At 33.9% G+C, this 27,159-nt stretch overlaps 1 protein-coding gene across 1 annotated transcript; it reads right to left on the bottom strand.

Moving 5' to 3' along the window:
• Window positions 1-342: 342 nt before the first annotated feature.
• On the bottom strand, window positions 343-27,159 carry LOC148955179 (kxDL motif-containing protein CG10681). The gene is made up of 4 exons (XM_089108093.1): window positions 27,032-27,159; window positions 17,661-17,805; window positions 11,377-11,576; window positions 343-570 (listed from the first exon to the last, which is right to left on the bottom strand). The coding sequence occupies exons 2-4, from the start codon at window positions 17,798-17,800 to the stop codon at window positions 452-454; spliced, it is 459 nt and encodes a 152-aa protein (XP_088964219.1). The 5' UTR covers window positions 17,801-17,805; window positions 27,032-27,159; the 3' UTR covers window positions 343-451.

Below are 27,159 nucleotides of genomic sequence, written 5' to 3'. Positions count from 1 at the left end.
TTTTGAGGCCTTAGTTTCACCCCTCCCCCTGGCCAACCCTCGAATAGACAGTCTGTAATTTTGCTACACTCTATTGCCGCTGGCTTAGAATAACCGCACTTTTTTTATGGACAGCATCTATGTTTAGGGGCAAGTTGTATATTGCACGCCAGTATTAACTCTGAGAGTGGTAGACCATAATAGCACTCAGAATTTTGGCAAGATGACATTTCGGCCCACTGCGGACCAAAATATCTTAACGACGAACTTCTTGAGGATCATATTAGTCTATCGAAAGGTCCTACTCTGATTCAAATTTTCCGAAAAACAGTGAATAAATAAACAAACGAAAAACTCTTTGAATATGAAGTACACGGTTTAATAAAAGTTGAGATCACATTAAGAACAAAAAGCAGTTAAGAAAACACTGAACAAAGCAATTTAAGAACAATAGGCAAGACTTCTTACGCTATCATGTTTCTAAAGCAAGTTGGTCACTTTCTTCTTTAGAAGTACCTTCAACATTCTCTTCTTGAGTAGAAGCCAAATCCTCTTCTTCTTCATTTAAAGCCAGAGCAGACGACATTGCATCTAAAAAAGTTAAAAGTGCCAACTCGCTTGAACTAACTTATTGATACAAGTAAATAGTCAATTTACTGCGCATTCACCATCAGCATTGATTAAACAAATAAAATCACGAATACCGTTCAAACATACAAAGTAAGAGGTAAATTCATAGAAGTTTGAAAAAAAAATTGTTCGTATAGGATACCCATAAAACTTACGCAGACCATTTCAACTGAATTTTGAGGTCTGTCAAATAGGCCTTTGAAAAGTAATTTTTAGGTAGGTTAAAAAAAAACAGATCCGAAAGAAGCTGGTACAATACTACAGGATTACTTTTTTCCCCTCATCAGAAATTTGGTAAAAAAATGATAATGTCATAACAAATGCAAATTAGTTAAAAAGCGGTTGTACCAAAATAAGAATAAGGCTTCAGTGGCATCTCTTGTTCGCATTTACTTTAGTTTTGGACAGTCACAAGCTTATATTAGTTTCTTCATTATTTTTATAATTAAGTTCATCTTTATTTTCAATTCATGTCATTCTTATTAGGCTGAATACGCTGGTAGGTCTATCAGGGAGTTATCAACCCCTCCCCCTGTAACCTAACTTAGTTTTCGGGGAATGGCTACAATGTCTAGATTAAGAGAATTTGAGCAAAAATTGGACAATTTGAAATGTATATAAGAGTAATAAATGGGGAAACCCCGTCTTTGCGATATTGTATAAGCCTATGTGAAATTAAATAAAAAAAACAAGTTTTTTAAACTGAAAGTAAGGAGCGACATTAAAACTTAAAACGAACAGAAATTATTCCGTATATGAAAGGGGCTGTCCCCTCCTCAAGGCCTCGCTCTTTACGCTAAAGTTTTTTATTGTTTTAAAAAATAAAGTTGTGAGACAGAGTCAAACTTTAGCGTAAAGAGCGATGCATTGAGGAGGGACAGCCCCTTTCATATACGGAATAATTTCTGTTCGTTTTAAGTTTTAATGTCGCTCCTTACTTTCAGTTTAAAAAACTTGTTTTTTTTATTTAATTTCTGATCGTTTTTTAGTTAATACAGCTTTTATTTGCATAAAAATTTTACTTTTCTTTTGCTAAATGGATGTCTTTACAAATCAACTTACGTAACTAACTTCTATATTCGTATATTTTTCTTCTGGCAAAAAATACAAAGTTGCAGATTTTTGCAGATATGAGCTTGAAACCTATGTAATAGGGTTTTCTGATACGCTGAATCTGACGGTGTGATTTTCATTAAAATTCTTTCACTTGTAGGGGATGTTTCCCCCCTCTTTACAAAATCGAGGAAATTTTCTCAGGCTCGTAGCCTTTGATGAGTAATACTAAACTTAATAAAATTTATATATTTAGGATCAGCATTATAAACACATTCTTTTGATACATTTATTGACATCAAAATTCCGTTTTTATAAGTTTCGATTACTATTGAGCCGTATCGCTTGTTTTTTTATTGTTTTTTTATTACGTATATGTTATTACGAATATGAAGGGGTTCTCCCCTTAGTCAATACCACGCTCTTTACGTTAAAAGTTAAAAAAAATTTTGATTCACAAACCCCTTAATCACAAAGGCCGTTTAATTAGAATAGATAGCTCTTTTTAAAGCAATAAAAAAAAACTGTAGCGTAAAGAGCGAGTTACTGACTTGGGGGAGAACCCCCTCACATGCGTTATAATTTCTGTTCGTTTTAAGTTCTAATATTCCTTCTTAGATTTCAGTTGAAAAAACTTGTTTTTTTTTATTTAATTTCTGATCGTTTATTAAAAAATGCTGTGAAATCCGGCGTCCCCTACATTGATCTTTCCCTTACCACCAACAAACCTCATCAAATTAAATATTATCCATAGTCACCCCTCCTCTAGCCCCCCCCCCCCTCCAGAAAAAATCCTTCCTGAAAATGGTTATATACTTCCCAATAAACAATAAATAATGCTGGAAAGTCCGGCGCCCCCTTCATGGCAATTTCCCTTCCCCCATGAAAAATTCCTTCCTGAACAGATCCTCCAACATAAGCACCGACCCACCCTTCCCTCCCACTACCAGAAAAAGAAACTCCTGAAAACTTCTGTATACTTCTCAATAAACAATACTATATTTTAACATTAGGTAAAGTTCATAACTTTTAGCCCTCCCTCTGGGAACTTCGGGAGATTAAGTCATCCTAAAAGACATATTTATCGGATTTTCGACCATGTTGAACAAAACGGCTATCTCAAAATGTTTATCAGGTGACTTTGGAAAACAATGAGCGTGGGAGGGGGCCTAGTTGCCCTCAATTTTTTTTGTCTCTTGTAAAGGAAACTATAACTTTTAATTTACTTTCCAATAAGCGCTTACATAAAATTTTAGAACAATAGTTCGACACAATCACCCGTGGAAAAAACCCAAAAAAAAAACAAATAAACACGCATCCGGAATCTTTCTTCGGGCAAAAAATGTAAAATTCCACATTTTTGTAGATGGGGACTTAAAACCACTACTGGAGAGTTGTTTGCTAAACTGAATGTGATTGTGTTATTTTGACTAATGTGTCGATGCTTTTAGAGTGCCTCTCTTCCTTATTGCTAAAATCAGACAAATAGTGCAAGGCATGTAAATCTCGACAGGTCACACGGAACTTAATGAATGTTATATATTTGAAATCAGCATTTAAATCTAATTCTATTTATATATCTATTGGTATCAAAGACTCGTTTTCTAGAGTTTCGGTTACCATTGAGCCAGGTTGCTCCTTACTTACAGTTCGTTACCACGAACTGTTTGATACGAAATAAAGAAAATATTTCGAATTAGCACTCATCTACCTAAATTCAATATTATTTTCGACCGGTTATGTAAATCAATAGAAAAAGCAATCCAAATAAAGGTGAAGAAAGATGACAGAATTTGAAAATAGCAGAAATTATTCTGTATATATGGGGAAGGGGCTGTCGCCGCCAAATTCTTATGCTCTTTACGCCAAAAGCGTTAGAATGTATAAAGGGATTAATTCCACTCTAAGGAAAGTATTCCTTTTATGATCGTACTTTTTTTATTTGTGTGCCGTTTATTAATCTATAAAGAGATCAACTATCGAACTCCTTGCATGTAAAACATATATAGATCTACCCCCAATAAAGTATGACCAAAACTTTAGCACCAATAACACATAAATTTTAGTATGAAAGCCCCCTACCTTAAATATAATATTATTTATGCTCGTTTTAAGTTTCAGTGTCGTTATTAACTTTCATTTGAAAACAAAACCTGTTTAGAAAAATTTTGATCTGTTTGTTTTTTATATCAGGTTCCCTATCATCTGTAAAATGCGAGGGAGGCTGTCACAACCTTAGTCCCTTGCTCTATTAATTTAACGTTTTATTTACTATATAAAAAAACACAAATTCAAAAAGGTGTCTAATAAACAAGTATGAATTGAGTATTTTCAAACAAACGACGGAGTAAAAGTGTACAAGAATATTCTTTAAAATTTTGGATCCTTCCACCAAGGACTGCATGGTTCGCGCTGCTTTCGCAGACTTTATTTTATTTTGCGACTTTCCTAATTGCATAAAATTTAATCTTTCCGTAGTTTTACGACTGAAAATCTAGTTGAAGAGTTTACCATCCAGAATTTGATAGTAAAATTTTCAGTCAATATCGAATCACTTTTTAGAGTGGGTACCTCTTTTCTAAATTTATAAAAAAAAATAATTAGGCTAGTAACTGTTGATGGGTTAGCTTAAACTTGATAAATGTTTAACGTTTGAGGTCAGCCTAAAATTGATTGTTAATGAATGCATTATTTCCAAACTTCTGCTTATTGAGCATTGTTTGTAATTGAAACGACTTCATTACCAAGATTCTAAAAAACAAAAAAAAGAATAGGCCCCAATTTTTAGTCTAACTTCAATCTTTTTAACAGTAGCAACACCAACTTTACGGTTGGACTTTAAGCATCAATATCAGTTTTCAATAAATAGGATTCGGCGGGGAATTTTAGGGGTAGGTTGAAAGGATAGAATAACAAATTCCAAGGTGAAAGAGTTCAAAGCACTAAAACATCCTGATTAAAGTTAGGAACAATTTCCTAGGGGCTTCTGAAACATTTGTGGCGGGTCTAACTACCCCTGAGGTTTGGATATTTACTGTGGCCATAACTTCCCCAAGTTATTGGGGTTATAAAACAAGACCTGACCCAAGATTACAAAAGTAAATTTCTCTCCACGAGTCGCTATTTCTTCAGACTATTTATAGCTTAATTGAATTGATTTATTCGAGGGGTAACTTAGAAGAGACAAGCTCTAAAATAAAGTACCAAGAACATTCCATATAATTGGGTAGATTTTGACGCTGTTCTAGAAGCATTAGAAAGAACAATAAAACACATAAAGACATCCAGGATTTAAAGCAAAAATATTGCTTAATAAAAAACCATTATCAAACTGATTGTGGTAACGAACTGTAAGTAAGGAGCGACCCGGCTCAATAGTAACCGAAACTCTAAAAACATAATTTTGATAGCAGTAGATACATCAAAAGAATTGGATTTTTATGTTAATTTCAAATATGTAAGTTTCATAAAGTTTAGTCGTCCCGATTAAAGGCTACGAGTCTGAGAAAATTTGCCTTATTTTCAAAAAAAGGAGGAAATACCCCCTAAAAGTGATAGAATCTTAATGAAAATCACACCATCAGATCAAAAGTATCAGAAAACCCTACTGTAAAGGTATCAATCTCCTATCTGCAAAACTGTGGAATTTTGTATTTTTTGCCAGAAGAAAAATGACGGATGCGTGTTCATTTTATTTTTATTTCTTCCAGGGGTGATCGTATAGATCCAGTGGTCCTAGAATATCGTGAGATGACTCATTCGAACGGAAATTAAAAGTTCTAGTGCCCTTTTTAAGTGAAAAAAAAATTGGAAGGCAACTAGGCCCCCTCCCACGCTCATTTATTTTCCCGAAGTCACCTGATCAAAATTTTGAGATGGCCATTTTTTTCAGCATAGTCGAAAATCTAATAAACATGTCCTTGAGGATGACCTAATCTAGCATAGTTTCCTGGGGAAGGGCTGCAAGTTATGAACTTTGGCCATTGTTTACATATGGTATTGGTTAACCGAGAGTATACAGACGTTTTCAGGAGGGACTTTTTCTGTTGTGTGTGTGTGTGGGGGGGGGGGTCGGAGGAGGGAGACGTAGTACGTGGGAGGATCTTTCCATGGGGGATATTTTCACGGGGGAAGGGACATTCCTATAGAGGGGCGTCGGATTTCCCAGCATTATTTAAAAAACGATCAAAAACTAAAAAAAAACTAGTTTTTTTCAACTGACAGTAAAGAAATATGGAGTTCGCCCCCTAGTCAATACCTCACTCTGTACGCTAAAATATTTTTATTAGTTTCAAAAGAGCTATCTATTCTAATTAAACGGCCTTTGTGATTCAGGGATTTGTGATTCGAACAAAATTCGATCGTATCGTATCTGTCGTATCGTACGAAAAATCATAAAAAAAGAAAAATTAACATGCAAATTTCTTTTGAATTATTCATATACGGTGGGCCAAAATAAAAACCTGCATTAATTCAAAAACGTTCAGAAATTAAATAAAAAAAAATATTTTTTTTAACTGAAAGTAAGGAGCGGCATTAAAACTTAAAACGAACAGAAATTATTCGTATATGAAAGAGGCTATCCCCTCCTCAACGCCTCACTCTTTACGCTAAAGTTTGACTCTATCTCACAACTCTGTTTTTTAAAACAATAAAACTTTAGCGTAAAGAGCGAGGCGTTGAGGAGGGTACAGCCCCTTTCATATACGGAATAATTTCTGCTCGTTTTAAGTTTTAATGTCGCTCTTTACCTTCAGTTAAAAAACAACTAGTTTTTTTATTTAATTTTAAAAAGAAACGATCTTAATATAGTCACACCATTCAAAATTATGGCTTTGGTTAAAAAAAAAATAGAAAAAATCTTAATTCAAAACTCTTAACCTTCAATATAAATTTAGTGAATAAAAAAAAAGAAAAAAATCCATAAAATTCACCAACTATATAAACCTGGCTAAGACAAAAAAAAGGATCTAAGGCCTACAAGAGAACAACGATAGCTTTATGAAGAAGTTTAAAGACATGGAATTAAAAAAAAGAAAAAAAAAGAGATTTCGAGGCTAGGATTTCCAATGCTCCACATACTCTGCTAATAAACCTTGTTAAACATTTTTTCCACGGATAACTTAAAAAAAAAGTTTTTGACGTTAGTGATTTTATGGTTTTCCTACATTTGTCGTTTAAATTGTTTATTTAAAAAAAAAACATCTTCACCAGCAGCGATCCCATGTAGTTTATGCTAGGGAGACATTTGTGAGAACATGGCTTTCCTAGAAATTTGCTACCACAGCTTCATTCATCTGAGTAGCTTACTGTTGCCCAAAAAAATCCATAGAACAAGCAGGTGCAAAGTACAAACATCGTTTTTATATGATCAAATTCAGCTTAAAAAACACTAATTCCGAGTTGCTCTTTTAGTTTTAATAATACAAGATGGTGATAAAGTCTTTCTGTTAGCCTTCTTTATCCCGTATCTCTTCTTTTAACTCTTTATTTTTCCTTTGATCTGCTGCAGAGTTTCATTTCGCAATGGAAGATCCACCAAGCAAAACCTTATGATCAATTAGACGTGGTTCTTAAAAGGATCTCATCGCTAAGGCACAAAGATCATAATAAAGATATAAAAAAAAGGGCTAGTAACAAAATAATATAGTTTTTATGACGGTTAATATTATTTAATTTGCGACTTCTAGATTCTAGACGACGTTCAACTGAATTTTTTTTTGCAACCAATTTATGCGTCATTAATTTAATGGTTGTCTTTAGACTTCAATTTTTACTGTTGTCTTTCCGTTTCTTTAAAACGTTTGCATGATCAACATTCCGAATTATTTTTCTCAAATGAAAACAAACCTTGACACGCATCTTTTTGAAGACACAATTTTTTTTTTTTTGCTTTAAATTATATACTGACAACTTGGTTTCTTTCTATTTGAATATTATTGTTCTTCAAAACTTTAAAAAATTAACTCCAATTCTTTTTCTTCGGAAAATACGGTTGAAAATTTTTAAAGCTATAGGGTTACTGTCGAACGATTAAATGAACAGTTTCATTGATTTCACTACTACTGCTACTAAGAACTTATCGCAGCATCCTAATTCCTAGGAAATGCGCAAGCTCCTTCTTCAATCTACTCTGTTTAGAGCTAAGCTCTTTGCTCCCTCTTATGATGTTCCAACTTCTTTTAAATTTTTCTTTACGATCGCTTCCCCATTCAAGGACATACTGTTTTTTGTTCGGCTTCCGCCAAATTACAAAAATAATACACAATATTTTGCCGCAAATCAGTTTTCATCCATAAAACCTGGGATAACTATCTCAACCGTTATACCTATAACTATCCTTCGATAGCTCCTCTGAAAAACATTTAGCCTACCTTCTTCAGCTTGTCAAAGCGCTCACGTTTTGAAACCATACTTGATAACTATCATTACTGTGGCTTTTAGTATCCTACTTTGGATTGAAATATTAATCTTCTTATTCTTCCTATTATATTTCTACAGCAAAGAAGCATTGTGCACCTTGCTGTTCTGCATATTACTCCTTCACTGCAGCCATCTTCTTTAATTATAATGCAACCAAGGTCAGTACAGCTATCCCCCTGGACGAAACCCTCGGCACATCAAATTGTCACTTCATCCTCATTTATTCATAGTTTAAGCGACTTAGTCTTCATGAAATTGGTTTTCGAGCCCCCTCTTGCAACCCGGTGCCTCTTGATGGGGGAGCAACAAACAGCCTTGATATTTACTGGATATACTTGATATTTGATAGAGAGAGAGAGAAAAAGAGAGAGAGAGAGAGAGAGAGAGAGAGAGAGAGAGAGAGAGAGAGAGAGAGAGAGAGAGAGAGAGAGAGAGAGAGAGAGAGAGAGGGAGGGGGAGAGAGAAAAGAGACCAAATAAAATGTGGAAGAAATGTAGGTCTACAGACTGCAAAGTTATTGGGTGTATATATAAGATGACAATCATCCCAGATGGGGCGGGGGTCGATCATCCCACAAAAATTTATATACGAAATCAAATAAACTACATGTAGTTTTATTTGATTTCGTATATAAACTTTTATTTTATATTGTTTTTGCTTAGTTTCACTACTGATGACGGTCACTGTATACGTGACCGAAATATCTGGCATTTTTGTGAATTTGTATACACTGACTATTAAAAAGGATGTCATCCCTATTTTTGAACTTTGATTTTATAGTAAAATGCGACTAATTTCAGTCATAATTCTTAGCACATTTATGTCAGTTCTTTTTCTTGGAGCTGGTTAAAAGAAATATTTAGAAAAGCGAAAATAGCGAGAAGTCAGCATAGTATCAAACAGGTCGTGTTTAACGAACGATTAGTAAGGAGCGACCCGGCTCAATAGTAACCGTAACTCTAAAAAACGGAATTTCGATATCAATAGATATATCGAAAGAATCAGATTTTTATGCTGATTTCAAATATATAAGTTTCATTAAGTTTAATTTCACCCATAAAAGGTTATGAGCCTGAGAATATTTGCCTGATTTTTGAAAAAAAGGAGAAAACAACCGCCTAAATTCATAGAATCTTAATGAAAATCACACCATTAGATTCAGCATATCAGAGAACCCTACTGTAGAGGTCTCAAGCGCCTATCTGAAAAAATGTGAAATTGTGTATCTTCTGCCAGAAGAAAGATCACGGATGCGTGTTTATTTATTTTTTTTTTTTTTCAGGGATGATCGTATCGACCCACTGGTCCTAAAATATAGCGACAGGGCTCATTCGAACGGAAATTAAAAGTTCTAGTGCCCTTTTTGTGTGACCAAAAAAAATGGAGGGCGACTAGGCCCTCTCCCCCGCCCCTTTTTTCTCAAAATTTTCCAATCAAAATTTTGAGATAGCCATTTTGTTAAGCATAGTTGAAAGGCCGAATAACTATGCCTTTGGGGATATCATGACCTCCAAAAGCCCCTGGGGAAAGCTCTTTAAGTTACAAAATTTGCCTATTGTTTACGTATAGTATTTGTTATTGGGAAGTATGCATACATTTTTCAGGAGGAGGGGGAATTTCTACTGGTGAGATTTTCCACGGAGATAATTTTCCATAAGGAGGGGAGTTTCCGGGGGGCGAATTTTTCAGGGGAAATTTTACACTGGAGGAATTTCTCAGAATTTCGAAATTGTTCTTATGTATTGCTTTCTCTTTTCTGACTCGACTTTGCGCGTGGAGATTTTTAGGGTAATTGTCTGGGATAGATTTTCACAAGGATTGAATTATCCAGAGGATAAATCAGTGGGTAGAAGGATTTTTCTGTGGAGGTGTAGCCAGATTTCCTGGTATTATCTAAAAAAACGAACAGATACTAAATAAAAAAAAAACAAGGTTTTGTAACTGAAAGTAAGGAGCAACATTAAAACTTAAAACGAACAGAAATTATTGCGTATATGAGGGAGGTTACTCCTTCACAACATCTCGCTCATTACGCTAATGTTTGAATTCGGTCCCAATCCTTTAAGAACGACTCCTGAAATACTATGTTCGTTCAATTAGAACAATAAGAAGCTTTTTTTTTAAGTACTAAAAAACTTAGCGTTAAGAGCGAGGTGCTTTGGAGAAGTAACCCCCCTTATATACGTAATAATTTCTGTTCGTTTTAAGTTTTAATGTTGCTCCTTACTTTCAGTTGAAAATACTATTTTTTGTTATTTAGTTGTACATAGATGCAGGTCTACATTCATGAGTTAGTATGTGTATCCAAAACGTAAGAAATAGGATCTTATCAGCGCTTATTAGACATTTCAATGACAATTAAGAGAATCGGAGTTTTAATTAAATACTGGAAGTAAAAATTTAAACAGTTAAATGATTCCTGGTGCAGATCCTCCTCTACCAAATTTCATGACCAAACTACAACCGATTTGACCCATCTAGTTATAGTACGAATATCATTATTAAAAGCACTGTATATCTACCTTCTTACTCTTCAATGATTGCATTTTTGTCCTATTTGCAGACGTAGAGGGTGTATTCATTTCCACTTTTGAAAGTTTTGAAACAAGAGAATCCAATCTTGAACTTATAGATTTTAGGAAGTAAAAGCACCTTAAATATCAGGAAAAAAAATTGACCTGAGAAAACGTGGCGAAATAGAAAGTATAGTACATTTTGCCACCTTGTCATTTACTAGGCTCACCTTTTTACTTTGTAATAAGACTTAAAAAGAAGTATATTTGGAAAAATATTAATTCGGAACATATTATGAAGTGTAATAGGGCCCTATTTTTCTCGTTTTCCTTATGTTAAGAACGAGGATGAGTTAATTAAAAAAACTGCTCAAAGTAAGGAGCAAATTTTACACTTAAAACGAATAAGACTTTTAAAGCTACTTAATATACTATAGTTTTTTTCCAAATCATTGGGGGAGCAACCCCCCCCCTCCCTCAACGACGCCAATAACCGTAATACCATTACAAGTTAAATTCTGCAAATTTTTCGTCACTGACTTCTAGTCTATGAATATTCTCACGGTTCTAAATTATTCTAAAAAATTGTCATGCTTCTAGCTTGATTAGTTTAGCAGTCTTTTCAGTATGAACGTCGACCGAAACATGGTTGATTTTATATACAAGATTTCGGTTATTTTAAACTAGGAGATTTTCTTTTTTTCACTTTCTCAGGAATATTTTGTAAATTAAAGTCGTTTATTATCCCAGTAGTATGCAAAAATTAGGAGCTACCTACTTTCAAACTCTTTTGGGTAAGTAGTTGAAAGTTTTGTTTTCACTTTCTTCAGTTTTTTGAATATGTAATCCAGGTCCTTTTTCAGCTCTGTCAAAACTTGATTGTGCTGTTTGAAAGAGGAGCATGCACTTTGAAATCTAGTTGAGGATAAATGATTGCAATTGATCAGCATTTCGTTCGTTTTCTCAAACCTCTGAAGCCTGAAAAGAAAACTATTTTGAAAGGAGATAAGGTCTTACCCTCTCTTTAATAGACTTATTTACACAGCAAAGGTATTTATGCAGTAATGCGCTTTCCTGTCTTCTCCATTGGAGAGTTTCGGGGCACATCATCTGTCACGTATTTCTCCTTGCCTCCTCTTTCCCACGTCCAAAATGACGAAGTTTTACCGATGGCTAGGAGACCTGGTTTTTGGTGTTTTCTGCGCATGACTCCATTAGTTAACTTACAACTAAACTTTAATGAATATAAATAATAAAAATTATAAAGAATTATTGCGCGAACAGTTAATTAATATAACTTATCAATAATTAAATAAAATAACTTTCTTTAAAAAACATTTCATTTTGATCTGATCTGACTGAATGCCAAGAAGTGAATGACGCAATTAGGAAATTAATCAATACTCCAACCCTAGTTCCTCTGCTATCCACGTTCGTTGTGGCGCTGCGATGTATCCCATTTCTGAAACAAACATGCATTACCGTGTATATACCTTTGCTGCGACTTATTTACCTAACTGCAAAAGTGATGACCGCATGGTAATATACCTATCTGAAGGACCAACCAGCAAAAATAGAAATACTGCACCATCATTTTTTTCAACTGAAAATAAGGAGCAACACTAAAACTTAAAACGAAAATATTTTATTCAATATATGATGGGGGGGGGCTGTCCCTTGCTCAACCTAGCTCTTTACGCTAAAGCATTGATGTTCTTTAAAAATACTTTAGATTCAAATTCAACGGACCTTGTGTCTGAACTGTCTTTCTTAAATAATTATGACAAAAACTAAAATTTTAGCGTAAAGAGCATGGGTTGAGGAAGGGACAGGCCACCCTCTTATACAGAATAATTTCTGTGTGTTTTAAGCTACAATGTTGCTCCTAACTTTCAGTTGAAAAACTTGTTTTTTTTTATTTAATTTCTGAAAGTTTTCAAATAATGCCAGGAAATCCCCTTTCCTGCCCCCTCCCATGTAAAATTTCTCCAATAAAATTCCTCTCGGAAACTTTCTTTCCCATGGCAAATTCTTGCAGAAAATACCGGCCAAAACAGTTCCCTATATTTCCCAATAACAAATACTACATGTAAACAATGGGCAAATTTCGTAAGTTACAGCCCTTTCACCAGGAATTATGGGGGTCATTTTATCCCCAAAGGCATAGTTATTGGACCTTCCAACTACGCTGAATCCAATGGCAATCTTAAAATTTTGATCGGATTTCTTTGGGGAAAAAAGGGGCATGGGAAGGAGGCTAGTTGCCCTTCATCTTTTTGATCAAGAAAAAAAGGCACTAGAACTATTGGTTTCCGATCACCCTTCACAAAAAAAAAAAAAAAAAAAAAAAAAAAAAAAAAAAAAAAAAAAACACGGATCTGTGATATCTCTTCTGGCAAAAAAAGCCAAATTCTAAATTTCTGTATTTAGGGAGCTTGAAACCTCTTAAATAGGGTCTGGTAAGCTGAATTTAATGGTGTGATTTTCATCAAGATCTCTTTAATTTTGGGGGTGTTCCCCCACCCCTTTTTCGGAAATTAGGAAAATTTTCTTAGACACGCAAATTTTGATGGGTAACATTAAACTTAATGAACTTTAAATTACCATAAAAATTCAATTATTTTGATGTATCTGGTGTTATCAAAATTGTGTTTTTAAAGTTTCGATTATTTTTGAGCCGAGTCATTTCTTACTTCCAGTTCGTTACCACAAACTGTTCAAAAATGGGTTATTTCAAGGATTCACCATCTTTGGGCGAAAATATTTGGGCAAATATTATATGCACCAATGGTACTTCTTGTTTTCTTTATTTTACTTGTATTGTGCAGTATTACGCTCTTTTTTATTAAATGCTTTTTGACAACTTCATAAAACTAGACCAAAGACCAGATCTTGCAATCAAGATTTTATCCCTTCTCGCAGTCCGATTTAGCTGAAACTCTCCATGAGTTTTGTCCCACATATTTTGGAACAAATCTAATCTCTGGGGGGGGAAGGGATTTTGAACTAGATCCAAAAACACTGCAAGTATCCAAGTGGTCAAAAGGGCGCATCTGCAATATACCAGGAACAACTAAGGGTATTAAGTTGAAACTTTCAGACAGGTATGGAGAAAGTTCCAAAGCTGCCAGTAGTAGAATTCGACAGAATTCCAAAAGCTGCCAACACTTTAGCAGCACCAGCTTGTGTTTTGACAGCTTTTCTTTGAGCAAAAAGTGTTTTATATGTAGAAATGGTATTTTCAGACTGGTATTTTCAGAATTGTATAATTTCCTGAGGGAAATTATAGCCTAGTAAACGACACAGCTTTTTTTTTGGATTCTGATGAATGGATAATTCTTCTGGGTTTAGTTTGTTTTTTGTGGACTTTTTTGGGCTAAAAAACATCTTCCAAATATGGCATTTTTATAAGGAAATTTCAATGCCCAGGTCGGTAGAAATAGGGATAGATGGTATATTTTCTAGGTAAATTTCGTAAACGTCCTGCTAAATGTCCTAAAAAGACTAAATCTCATTTATTAATTAGCATACAAACTGCATTAGCGAATTTTCTTAAAGTAATTCCCTTATTCTCCTTTTCTTAAAATTCAGAACCCTAAACACGTAAATTTATAAACAGCAAACTTAGATGCGTTGAGGAACAAGTATACGTACTAAGTGCATGCTCAGGTTTTCATGTTATGAATGTTTCACGTTTTTGTTCAGAATTGGAATTTCAAACATAAACAAGATCCACATAGAATGTTCTATTACAATAAAATATTTTAATTTTCCAGAAAAAAATGTAGGCTATACTCCTCAGCATACCTAAAAGATTATCATTGAGGTCTTCGGCTTACTTATTGCTTTGAAAAAAAAAGATGATAATAAGAATCTTTTAGAGAAGTTTTTGATTGCATAAAACATAAATTCATCGTAAAAAAATCAAATAAATTATCTCAGCTTAGCCTAATAGCTCAATTCTGATGATTGTAATTGGTCAAACCCACATAGGCCAACCCTTCCTTCCACACGTCTTCATCTGCAAATAAATCAACCCCACGGAACTCAACAGCACAGGACTAAACCTTTATTTGCACATAATCTTGTGTTTTAAATATTAGGAGGCACTAGTACCTTCATATTTAGGGTGATCTCTATTCATTTCACTTTTTGAGACTGCTCTTTACTTTCCTGTGGGAAAACTTATTTTTGATTTAGCTATGATAAAGTTTTCGTTTCCTGAATGTTTTCCGTATTCCTTTACGTAATAATTTTCATTATTACCTTGAAAACTTTTTTTTATCTTTAGTATTCATTTCAGCATAAATTAAAGTGTCAGCTGCATTTCTGCCATTGTACTTAATTAATTAAATAGTATCTTATCCTTTTTTTTCTTACAGATCTAACTCCTTAAGATGAATAATTTTATTCATAATAATGAAACTGACACCATATCCTAGAAATCCTAGCTTATCTTACGAGGGAATGAATCTTTAATAAGATTCGCAATTTGCACGGCAGTTTTACTCCTTTTAATTGGTGCCTAGTTCTGATTTAACTCGTCTGCTCTTGCATAAGAGCTTAAGGAGCTCTGCATTCTCTTTTGAAGGAACAAAATGGATGTTGTTGAATATTTACCCGAAATAAATCTTACCCTTTTTTTATTTTATCTTATTAGATTTGAGTTCGCATTTTGCATTTAGTTCGATTAATAGCATTTTATCAATCTTATCCAAAATAAGAAGATCTCAGACTTTTAATTGGCAAAGAATCCATTCATTTTGTAAGTTATGGTAAGTTTTGATACCTTTCTCAAACCAAACTATTTGCACATTCATAAATAAAGTGAAATGAATAGATGTAAAAACATGTAAAACTTATAATTAAGACCATAAAGAATAAAATTATACTAAAAAAAAAGCCAGAGGTTTTCAGCTTCATGCCCAGAAGCTTCTATAAACAAAAGAAAAATTAGGTTAAACAGCAAAAACATACGAGGAAATAATAAAAGGAGATGAAGTATGCCATGCAAAAAAAAAAAAAAAAAAAAAAAAAAAAAAAAAAAAAAAAAAAAAAGACATTCAGTAAAGTTCTGAACAAAATCCAGAATGGTAACAAACTGGGGTCAAATATTCTGTAAGATCAAAAGTTTGAAAATTGCGTTCTTGCATGGGATTGTGACAAAATTTAAAGATCTATTTATGTAAAATTTTTATGCATAACACAAGTAAATACAATTAAAACGAATTAATATAAAACAGGTAAAAGCTCTTTGAATAAAACTATTTTCGAAAAAATGAATTAAATATTACCTTGGCTAATCTAGCAGAAGAATGTTGAGTTCTCAAACTGGCATCTATATTCCCAAAGTGCATTTAATTATATCTAATTTTACTAAACAAGTTCATTTTTGTGTCTCTTTACTTTCTTTAGTTTTATTTTCTTCTAAAATGACAGAATTGTTTGAGGCTCTGGCTTGTTTTTGTTGTTTTTTTTTTGCTAATAAAAATGCGGTATATATTTATTTGTAGCCTATATTTATGTTTGCTAGTAATATGATGTGTATATTTTTTGCTCATACATATAATAAATATGAGTTAGTCTACAATCTTCCTCATCCTTGTTTACGCTAAGGCTAATCCCATTATAGATTTCATTTTTACCTTTTCCTTTTGTTGTATAGCAAAGACTAGCAGATGGAAAATTTCAGTCATTTTTTTAAACATGTTTGTATAAAAAGATTATGTGTAATTATTTTAATTGTGATATGGGTTGCAAATAAGATGTTAGAATAAAATGACCAAATCATTTTGTTAGAATCCCATATCAGAAGATATCATTCAAACTTTTGTCAATTTATGTATGTATGTATACATTTTTTCTTGACAATGGCTCCATATTTGTTTTTTGTTGTTTTTTTTTGAAAATTGGCATCCTGTGGTTTTCTGGCCTGAAAAAAAAACGATCTAAATAGGTCACAAGCTTGAGAAAATTTCTTTAGATCCTTAATTTTGGAAAAAAAAGTCGTTTGAGTGACGTCATATTTATGAGCACATTTCAAGAGCACAAAATGCATCATTTCCCACCCAGGAGTGGTCGGTTCGTTTTTAGTATCTATGACGCATACAAAATCGCAAAAGATGGCAAATGACTGTGAACAGCCAAGGAAAAAGGCATGGAATAAGAAACAGCAAAAATCAAATTGAATGCAAAAGAAAATGCTGCACAACAAAATTTGCAGTTAGAAGACAAATGAAACTATATGGAATGAAGGAACGTGTTAGTTTAGCATGTGCGAGTCTGTGAAGGATAAACAGAAAAGATGAATTGATTTTAGCATCTATGACGTGGGCAAAATTTCACAAGATGATACATGACTCCCAATAGCTAAAGAAAAAGGCAAGGAACAAGAAAGAGCAAAAATCACATCAAATTGCAAACAAAAATGCAACTTAAAACTAAAGAATAGCAGGATAACTATGCTGTTGCATAATTTAGATAATAATTTCAGAAATTACAATGGAACAAGGAACATGTTATTTTAGCATCTGTAAAAGATAAACAGGAAGAAAAAATTTAATTTACATCAGAATTTCTTCATGCAACTGGAATTGCTAACTTACCACACTATAACTTGAAACTAAAGAATCAAACAATGATTATGCTAATGTGTAATTTAGATATGTCAGAGGACACAGAAAATTCCTGGTTGTTCCTGAATTATACAACTGCAATAAATCAAAAATAAAGCAAAATAAAGCAAAAATAAGAAAAGCTGGGACATTTATTATACGTATTTCTTAATCATAATCTTCAATGGATTAACCTTAAGTTTCAGGCTTAGAGTATCAATCTCCATTTTCTCAAAACGTTAAACAAATTTTAGGCTTAGGAGGGTAGAATATTAGTTTGTTGGAATGAATAAAACCCAATAAAAGGTACTTGAATACAGATTATTTGACTTTCATGTTGCATTATTAAGAAGAAGGACCCAAAAAGCTTATTTTCTACAAAGGAAAGTAAAGTCTTTTGGAAAGGTATGCAGAGAAATTTTACTGTCTCAATTTAAGTGGAACTCACATTTGCTTCTGTGATATCATCATGTCTTCAACCATTTGTTGACTGGAAACTCCAGCTAGACTATGTGTAAACACTTCAGCTGCTGTGTAATTTCTGAACATCTCCACTGATTGGAACATTGATCTGTCCATATTTTCCATGCTTTCTGAAAAACAAAGTTTGATTTAATGCAAAGTTTTTTGAAATTTATGTAATAGAACCTAACATTTATTGCTGGCATAGATAGTTAAATCCACTTACCATGTAGTAAAACCTTTTTTCTTTTAAAAACTACATGAGAAAATTTATGGCAATTAAGTCTACAATCAGTTTAGAATAACAAAATTGAAAAATTATTATTCAAAAGCATTTGGCCCTAACTAGCCTTTTCTTACTTTTTGCAAGGATATCATACCCACATTTTTGGATTTCTCAGTAAAATTTCCATCATAGGCAAAAACTTTGTACAAAGAAGCACAGTGATACTGAAATGTCTATTTTGAACATTTTTTTTGGTCAATTTTCTAATTTGGTGATTTAACATGTCTGACTTAACATCACTTAAACTGATCATTTGTGTGATTTAAATGAACAGATAGTGCTAGCTATAAAGTCAAAATCCACGATATGGCTAGTCAAGTGTATAATTGATTACCTATAGTTGTGCAACTAGACTCAAGCACTAAGGACAGAGTATTTCAAGCAAGTTGGACAGAACAGTGCCACTTGTTACAAACTGATATCAAAGATAGCTACTGTGTGTCTACTCTGCACAGAAGCAGTCAACATAAAATGTCCCTTCTAGAGCATTGTTAGGATAAGCATTCTTTTCAGGCATCTGTAGTGAAAGGTTTGCCAACTGGAATAAGGTGCTTGACTGCTTAAGTCACACAAGGCTTTGGCATTTCATAAATAGTCAGCTATCAAAGTGATTTGAAGCGCCAGTTAATTTATATTTTCTCTTTTCCATCTTTTTGCTATTATTGACTGGGAGAGGTCAGAGGCAAGGATGTGGAACATCTTGCTTTCCACTCATCATATCTACATAATATTTAGACTACCTGGCTAATATCAAACCACTTTATGTGTAAACGTCCTAAATATAGCCAACCAGTCAGCTATTGAAAAACAGTTTAAGTATACACAAAAATATAAAACAGAGAACTGATTGGCTACTGAATTGAGTCTATATATATATATATATATATATATATATATATATATATATATATATATGTATATATATATATATATATATATATATATATACAGGAAAGGAAATTAGCAAACTTGGATTGTCTGCCAACAAGGACTACCAATTCTTTTTTAAAACTTGAATTAAAGTTTGTATATACATGGGATGTTAATAGCCAACTAGTTAGCTGATTCTATAAAGTATATAAAGTTCTCATAGCTGACTAATTAGGTTGAAGTGTATTTGTACATGAGATCTAATAGCCAACTGGTTGGCTAATTGGAACGTTTGTATATAACTGAGACTTTAATAGGAAACGAGTTGGCTAATTCTACAGTGCATTAGAAACTTAATTGATAGCTGACTAGTTGCTTATTTTAAACTAAAGTTTACATATTCACAAGCATATTAACAGCCGACTAGTTGGCTAATTCAAGCTGAACTGTATATATAGGTGAGATCTAATAGCCAACTTGTTGGCTAATCTAAACATATGAAACTTTAGGTACTTAATTGATAGCTGACTAATTGGCTATTTTAAATTAATGTTTATATATATATATATATATATATATATATATATATATATATATATATATATATATATATATATATATACATGGCACATTAATAGTCAACTAGTCAGCTAATTCTATAAAGTAAATACAGTTCTCTTATTTGTTGACTAGTTGGCTACTTCAGGCTGAAATTTATATATAGGTTAGATCCAAATAACCAACTGCTTTGCTAATCTAAACATATGTATATAGCTAAGACTTCAATAGTGAACTACTTAGCTAATTCTACTGTGTAATAGAAACTTTATTGATAGCTGACTAGTTGGGTAAATTTTTAGGTGGCATTATAATTTAGCTATGATGAAAGTGAAAACATCATTTGATGCCTTTTTATGCTCTTTCATTATTCAATAATTGCTTCTGTTGCAAATTGCATTTTGAGCCCTTAAAGGGGCCCCAAAGGTATTTCATCTTTGTAACCACACAAAGAAGTGATCAACACTAGTGAAGTTTTGAAAAGTGATTAAAAACATATCAATAGTTTATAAATAACTTGCTCAAGAGTAATATATTCCAAAAATACTTATTTATAATAATTCTAATCTCATTTATTAGGCAACTCAAATATAAACCATTTTCCTACTGTTTCAAGTTTTCAAAATGCCATTGACAAAAATAGCGGTGAATTTTGTGATTCAAAACTTTGCCATCAACAATTCAGGGTATATATTTCCACATTAGAGGGGTGGGGAAAAGTTCATGGTAAATTTGCAGTGGGCCATATAATTTAGCTCGGGTGAAAGTGAAAACATTATTTGATAAACAAAAAATCGCGAAGAAAGGAAACGAGGACAATTAACAGCCAGTGAAAAAATTGAAAAATTATGCAAATATTTCGGTCAAGACCTCCGCTTGACCGTCCTCAGTGCAGAATAAAACTGATAAAAATTTAAAAACCAAACCTTAAAATAAAAACACCAAACTAAAATTGGACGACCCTTTCTTAGTAACGGTGAAAGGGTAACTGAATAAAAAACACAAGTCTAAATGGCATTTCAGAATTTCATTTTGCGTAAAGCACTTTTAAAGGCTGATCGCTTTCCAGTTTGATTGTTATCGGAGACTCTATTCGATTGCACAATATAACTTTGTGGATGTATGTAAAACGATCAGAATTAATAATTTTGTCATAAATGGGACTTAGAAAAGTTTCTCCAGTGTCTCTATTGAGAGCTACCTTTTGGTGAATGTGCTTTTTTATTTCAACTGCCTCCCTAAAAACTTGCATGAGACCTTTAACGAGGGCAACGATAGAGGCCTCGTCAAACAAAATGAAATGGTGTGGATTCTCGTACACATGTTGCGCCAAGGCGGAATCAAAAACCTCAGGCCTTTGGCGTAACCTCATTGCCTTGTCGATTGAGGACTTGTGTTCAGATAACCTCTCCCCCAATTGCTTTTGGGTTCTACCAACACAAAAGCAGCCACAAGAACAAGGAATTCTATAAACACCACTACCCAGAATGGGGCTGGTTTTATCTTTGCTATTGTTAAAAAATTTCTGTGTAATATTTGAATTCTTAATAGGCGACGCTAATAATCAATGTTTTCACCCAAATTAAGGGTTTACCTATGGGTACAAGTCTTGTCACCATTTTTGGCAACTTTTTATATGGAATTCATAGAAATCTCTGCTCTGGAAAATTTTCCGATAAAACACCGTTTCTGGGGTAGGTTTGTCGATGATGTTATTTCTCTGTGGGAGCATGGAGCGAGAGTCACTTAACTCCTTTTTAACTCATCTAAACTCTTTGGACTCTAACCTTCAGTTCACTTTAGAACTAGAACATAACCACAAACTTCCTTTCCTAGATGTTTTAATTTTCAATAAGTCTCCTGGCCTTGAATTTTCCATTTATAGAAAGCCTACGCATAACGATAGGTATTTGCATTTTTCTCCAACCACTCTCCCTGCATAAAAAGAGGAGTTGTTATTTCTTTGGTTGACCGAGTAATAAGAATATGCTCAGAGCCTCACATAGACTCAGAATTGAACTATATTAAGGACATTTTATTTTGCAATGGCTACCCTATAAAATTACTTGAGACTATTATAGACAGAAGGCCAAAAAAGGCAGAGGGGAGTGCATCAGGTCCACAAGGCCCAACAGATACCGTCACATTGGTTTATGATAAGAAAGTTTTCCCTTTTCTACCCTACATTCCAAAATTTAGTGACAAATTGAAAAGAATCCTTAAAAAACATAAACTTAGCGTCGCCTTTAAAAATTCAAATATTACACAGAACTTTTTTAACAACGGCAAAGATAAAACCAGCCCCATTCTGGGTAGTGGTGTTTATAGAATTCCTTGTTCTTGTGGCTGTTTTTATGTTGGTAGAACCCAACATCAATTGGGGGAGAGGTTATCTGAGCACAAGTCCTCAATCGACAAGGCAATGACGTTACGCCAAAGGCCTGAGGTTTTTGATTCCGCCTTGGCGCAACATGTGTACGAGAATCCAAACCATTTCCTTTTGTTTGACGAGGCCTCTATCGTTGCCCCCGTTAAAGGTCTCAAGCAAGTTTTCAGGGAGGCAGTTGAAATAAAAAAGCACATTCACCAAAAGGTAGCTCTCAATAGAGACACTGGAGAAATTTTTCTAAGTCCCATTTATGACAAAATTATTAATTCTGATCGTTTTTACATACATCCACAAAGTTATATTGTGCAATCGAATAGAGTCTCCGATAACAATCAAACTGGAAAGCGATCAGCCTTTAAAAGTGCTTTACGCAAAATGAAATTCTGAAATGCCATTTAGACTTGTGTTTTTTAGTCAGTTACCCTTTCACCGTTACTAGGAAAGGGTCGTCCAATTTTAGTTTGGTATTTTTATTTTAGGGTTTGGTTTTTGTATTTTTATCAGTTTTATTCTGCACAGAAGACGGTCAAGCGGAGGTCTTGACCGAAATATTTGCATAATTTTTCAATTTTTTCACTGGCTGTTAATTGTCCTCGTTTTCTTTCTTCGCGATTTTTTGTTTATCATGATTAGCCAGTGTGGTCTCAGAAATTATTTACATTATTTGATGCTTTTTTTATGCTCTTTTATAATTCATATAAAATACCTTTGGGCCCCTTTAAGGGCTCAAGATGAAATTTTCAACAGAAACAATTATTGAATTATGAACGAACATAAAAAAAGGCATCAAATGACATTTTCATTTTCATCTCAGCTAAATTATAGTCCTACCTAGAAATTTACCACTAGTTGGCTATTTTAAACTAAAGATTATATATACCTAGGATATTAATAGTAACTAGTTAGCTAATTCCATGAGTGTATTAGAAACTGTATTGGTAGCTAACTAGTTGGCTATTTTAATATAAAATTTATGTATACCTGGGATATTAATAGCCAACTAGCTAGCTAATTTAATAGTGTATATACAATTCTAATATTAGTGTACTAGTTACCTTAAATTGCACCTAGGAGCAATCTAAGGATTTCTCATTGTAGAGCTCCGGAATGATGACTAATTGTATGCAAGAATCACTGGTGACCAGGTGCTGCTCCATCTTCAATAGCATCCCAATTGAATTTACACTCTTTGGAGGACCACTCAACATCTAGCCTTTGTGATATCACTTTAATGGCACATCTCTGGACATCTTCAAGAACTTTTATGTTTTTTTTTTAAATACGGAGAGGCAAGTGACATTCTAACTTCAAGCTTATGACACACAAGTCCCTTATAAAGAAGACTGATGCCTTTAGAAGAACGAGTGGAGCTGGTACGCTTAATCAAACCCAAGGTTGAACTAGCCCCAGCAGAAGACCTCTTAGCATGTGTGCTGAATTTTAATTCATTGTCAATAGTGACACCAAGATCTTGCTCATTATTTACAGAGGAGAGTGGGTGGCCTAAGAAAAAATAAAAGCAGCATGGATTGTGTTTGCCAAAGCAAATGATATGGCACTTAGCAACATTGAATTCAAGAAGCCAGGCCCCAGCCCAGTGACCCAGCAGATGAAGATTATTTTGTAGCAGGGCATGATCTTCACAGGACAAAGCTGGTCCAAGTAGCTTCAGGTCATCTGCATAAAGAGTTGAATTACTACTGATAATGGAAGGAACATCATTGATGAATACATTAAATAAAGTAGGACCCAAGACACTTCTCTGAGGAACTCCACTCAGAACACACATTGAGGAAGAAAGAATACAATCTCCAGAGTCATCAAACAACTGAACACATTGGTTTCACAAGTAAAGAAAATCAAGGATCAAGAGCAGGGATTTCTCTTCAAGCTTAACTGCATGCAATTTAATTGCAAGTTGATTGTGACACACTTTGTCAAAAGCTTTAGAAAAGTCAAGCGGAATCAAGTCAGCAGGAACCCCAATATCAAGCAACTTGGTGATGTGACCATATGATTCAAGGAGATTGGTATCAACAGATCTTCCTGAATGAAAGCCATGTTGTGAACTGTGTAAAACATTATTAGCTTCAAGGTGTTTAACAACTGCATAATTAATTATTCTTTCAAGAACCTTAACAACTGCTGATGTCATGCTAATGGGTCAATAATTTTCAGCAAGGTCCTTTCTACCTTTTTCATAAATAGGAATAATATGTGCAGTTTTCCAATCCTGAGGAAGTCCAGAAATACTTATTGATAATTTGAACAGCAGGGAAAGAGGTTGACACAAAACTGTATGACATTTGTGTAGGATATGTGAGTGAATGCTGTCTGGGCCAGCAGATTTATTCAGCTTGAGGGATGTCAGTTCCTTTAGAACCAAAGTATCTGTAATCAGAATTGGTTCCATATTGTGTGTACATCATATAAGGGAGGTGTAGGATGTACAATACTAGAGTTAAACAAAAAAACTGAAGAGAAATGTTGGTTGAAAATTTCAACTTTCAGTTGAGGATCAGCAACTGATTTACTATCATGCAGGATATCTGGGATTGTGTGTCTGCTGCTACATTTTTGAGTGGCATAACAGCAGAAAGATTTAGGGTTAACCTTAACTTCCTCTGCCAGTTTTTCCTCAAACCTCCTCTTCAACACCTTTATTTGGTTTGTTGTTTGATTACAAAAGGATTTGAAGACTAGATAATTTTCTGTGGTCTTATTTTTTCTATAAGGGTTCCATGCTCTGTGTTTTCTATTGATTAGCTTACTAATTTTAGTAGTTAAAAAAGGTAAACTTTTTGCCTGTTTTACCTGAAAAATTCTGGTGCATGATTTTTCAACATTTAGAATTTCTGTTTTTACATTTGACCAACTCTCATCAACATCATCCGCAATTAGCTTTTTCCATTTCACTTTGTCAAGTGGGTCAGAAATTATTTCTTAGCTAACACACAATTGTTGCTTTGACGTAGGTTGATGGGTAGGGTAGACATGACTTAGTCACAATTACAACATGGTCACTGTTACCAACAGGTGTGGTTACAACATTCTTAATAAGAAGGTCAGGGTTACTGAGTATAACCAGATCAAGAATGTTGGAGACTTAACCTTCCCTCAAACAAGTTGGTTGTGAAATTGTTTGATAGAGGGCATTATCAGAGAGGGCAGACAAAAAAGGAGAATCTCTATTACAAAAACCAGATCCATCAATCCATTGGATTTCAAGAAGATTAAAGTCCCCCATAAGAACACAATCATAGCTGGCAAAATTGGTCATCATATGAGACAACATGGCAGCCAAATTTGATTCTGAGTCCATAACACACAGAGCACTGGGGCTTCTACAAACAACACCAACTACAATTGAAGTTCTTTGATTGTGTAATTTAATCCGCAAACACTCAATTCCATCAGTATTCAGAGAATTGAATTGAATGAGACTAACATTTACTCCATCTCTTATAGAAAGGCGTACTGCTCGGTGGCAAAGAAGGGACTTCAGATTAGAAAATAGTTGGTAATCATCTATTTTGATTTCATCCGAAAGTAAGACTGACAAGCTATTTTTTGGTGAAACTTCCGAAGTTGCAGCAACATCCACTCCTTCAGATGTCATACGAAATGAGAGTTCAGAAAGCTTATTAGGGAGGCTATCTACACTGGAGCTAAGGAATCTCATTCCCTGAGAGGTAGGAATCAGCAAGGATGCAGGATCTAAAGGACTGGTAAGGTTATTGGATACAGCACTATGAAACAACAAAGAAGAAACATCAGTTAAACAAGTTGTTCTTGAAGAAACAAGAGAATTGTCAGCATCAGAAAGGAAACTATTATTATTATGTTCAATACTAGACCATTGAGAGACAGAATTAGGTGATGCAAGTGCATAAACATTTAAAGACTTATTAGATTTAGAAGGAGGCACATACATTAGCAGGACATTGGAGCAGTCTGGGGGATTGTTCCAACTGGCAAGTTTTTTTGAATGATGGCACCATTATGGATTATCAAATCTGCTTCCCTTAACCTTTCTGCATTTCAGCTACTCAACTAGAGCTTTGTGCAATCTTCCTTAGGACTATCTCCATAAAAACTAATTGATCCTTTTGTTTTGAAGGATTTCTGTATAGGCTAATTTGCTTTCTAAATTCAGTTGATAGTACAGAGAAGAGGAGGGTGCAGCTACCAGATGGCTGATGGCTATTAGAGTCTTTTTACTTCAGCTGGGGGGGGGGGCACCAATGTCAACTCAATAATTGTATAAGAGATAATTGTACAGGAAAACTGCATCATCAGTCTGGGGAGGGAAGGAGGTCAATATATACGAAATCATATTATTGAGTTAGGACTAAAGTGAATACACCATTCAATGCTTTTTTTATGCTGATTACAAATATAATAAGCATTTCTATCGGAAATGAATTTCAGCCCCCCCCCCAATATAGACTATACCTAATCTAACCTAACACTGAATTGGCATATATAGGGGGGGCTGAAATTCATTTCCGATAGAAATGCTTATTATATTCGTAATCAGCATAAAAGAAGGCATCGAATGGTGCATTCACTTTAGTCCTAACTCAATAATATGATTTTGTATATATTGACTGGGAAGGATACCTACCATAAGCAACAATATTAGGATGTCTTTCAAAATGCTGGTGCTCTGAACATGCTATCCAACAAACATCAGTTTCAGATAATTGGGCTGATGGAAGTTGAGACAATTTTATTTCTGATGCAAATGAGAGGTAGGCTAAGATTAAACTTTCCCCTAACCTCCCTAATGTGCAAATATATACCCTGAATTGTTATATATAGGGGTGGGGGCTAAAATTCATTTCTGACAAAAATAATTATTATATTTGTAAAGAGCATAAAAAAAGGCATCAAGTGGTATATTCACTTTAGCCTAGTCGTAGGTCAATAATATGATTTGGTTAAAATTTACCAACATTTTTTCTCATATATAATGTTTGGCTAAGGTCTTCTCTCTATACATAAACTGTACTATTTTCCATTAGCGGTCTAGTGGTATCCCTCTTTTTAGCCCTTGAATGATCACTGAAAATTTCATTTTGCTAATATAACCACTTGCAAAGATAGCAAAAAGTAGCTTGTCTAGAATTTTACCATCTATTCTATCAATGTCCTGTAAATCCTTATTTAGGCCTATTATTTTCCTTTGCATTGCTGTCAGTTGGATTGAATAGCCTAGATCTATTTTGGAAACGTGAAAGCAATTTATTACCTTGGATTAGAAAGAGCCTCAGTGTAACAAAGGAGCCTGTAGTAATTAGTTCCAATAATTTAATTCTTTTGTATTAAAATACAGGTTATTCAGATTTTGTTCTTGGAACATCAGGTGTAGTTTTTAAA

This window comes from Artemia sp. Qi Xiang Cuo, chromosome 2, assembly GCF_049724085.1.
Source record: "Artemia sp. Qi Xiang Cuo chromosome 2, ASM4972408v1, whole genome shotgun sequence".
Lineage (NCBI taxonomy): Eukaryota > Metazoa > Arthropoda > Branchiopoda > Anostraca > Artemiidae > Artemia > Artemia sp. Qi Xiang Cuo.
Note: the sequence above shows the minus strand (reverse complement) of the source record. Positions and strands in the feature narration are given on the sequence as shown.

Excerpts from the sequence above, each read along its gene's own strand:
- LOC148955179 (XM_089108093.1), bottom strand. The coding sequence starts at position 17,800 with ATGGAAAATATGGACAGATCAATGTTCCAATCAGTGGAGATGTTCAGA. Across the intron at positions 11,577-17,660 it reads ATGATATCACAGAAGCAAAT|GCTTCAGAGGTTTGAGAAAA; the intron begins GTGAGTTCCACT and ends TTTTCTTTTCAG. Across the intron at positions 571-11,376 it reads TTACCCAAAAGAGTTTGAAA|ATGCAATGTCGTCTGCTCTG; the intron begins GTAGGTAGCTCC and ends TAACTTTTTTAG.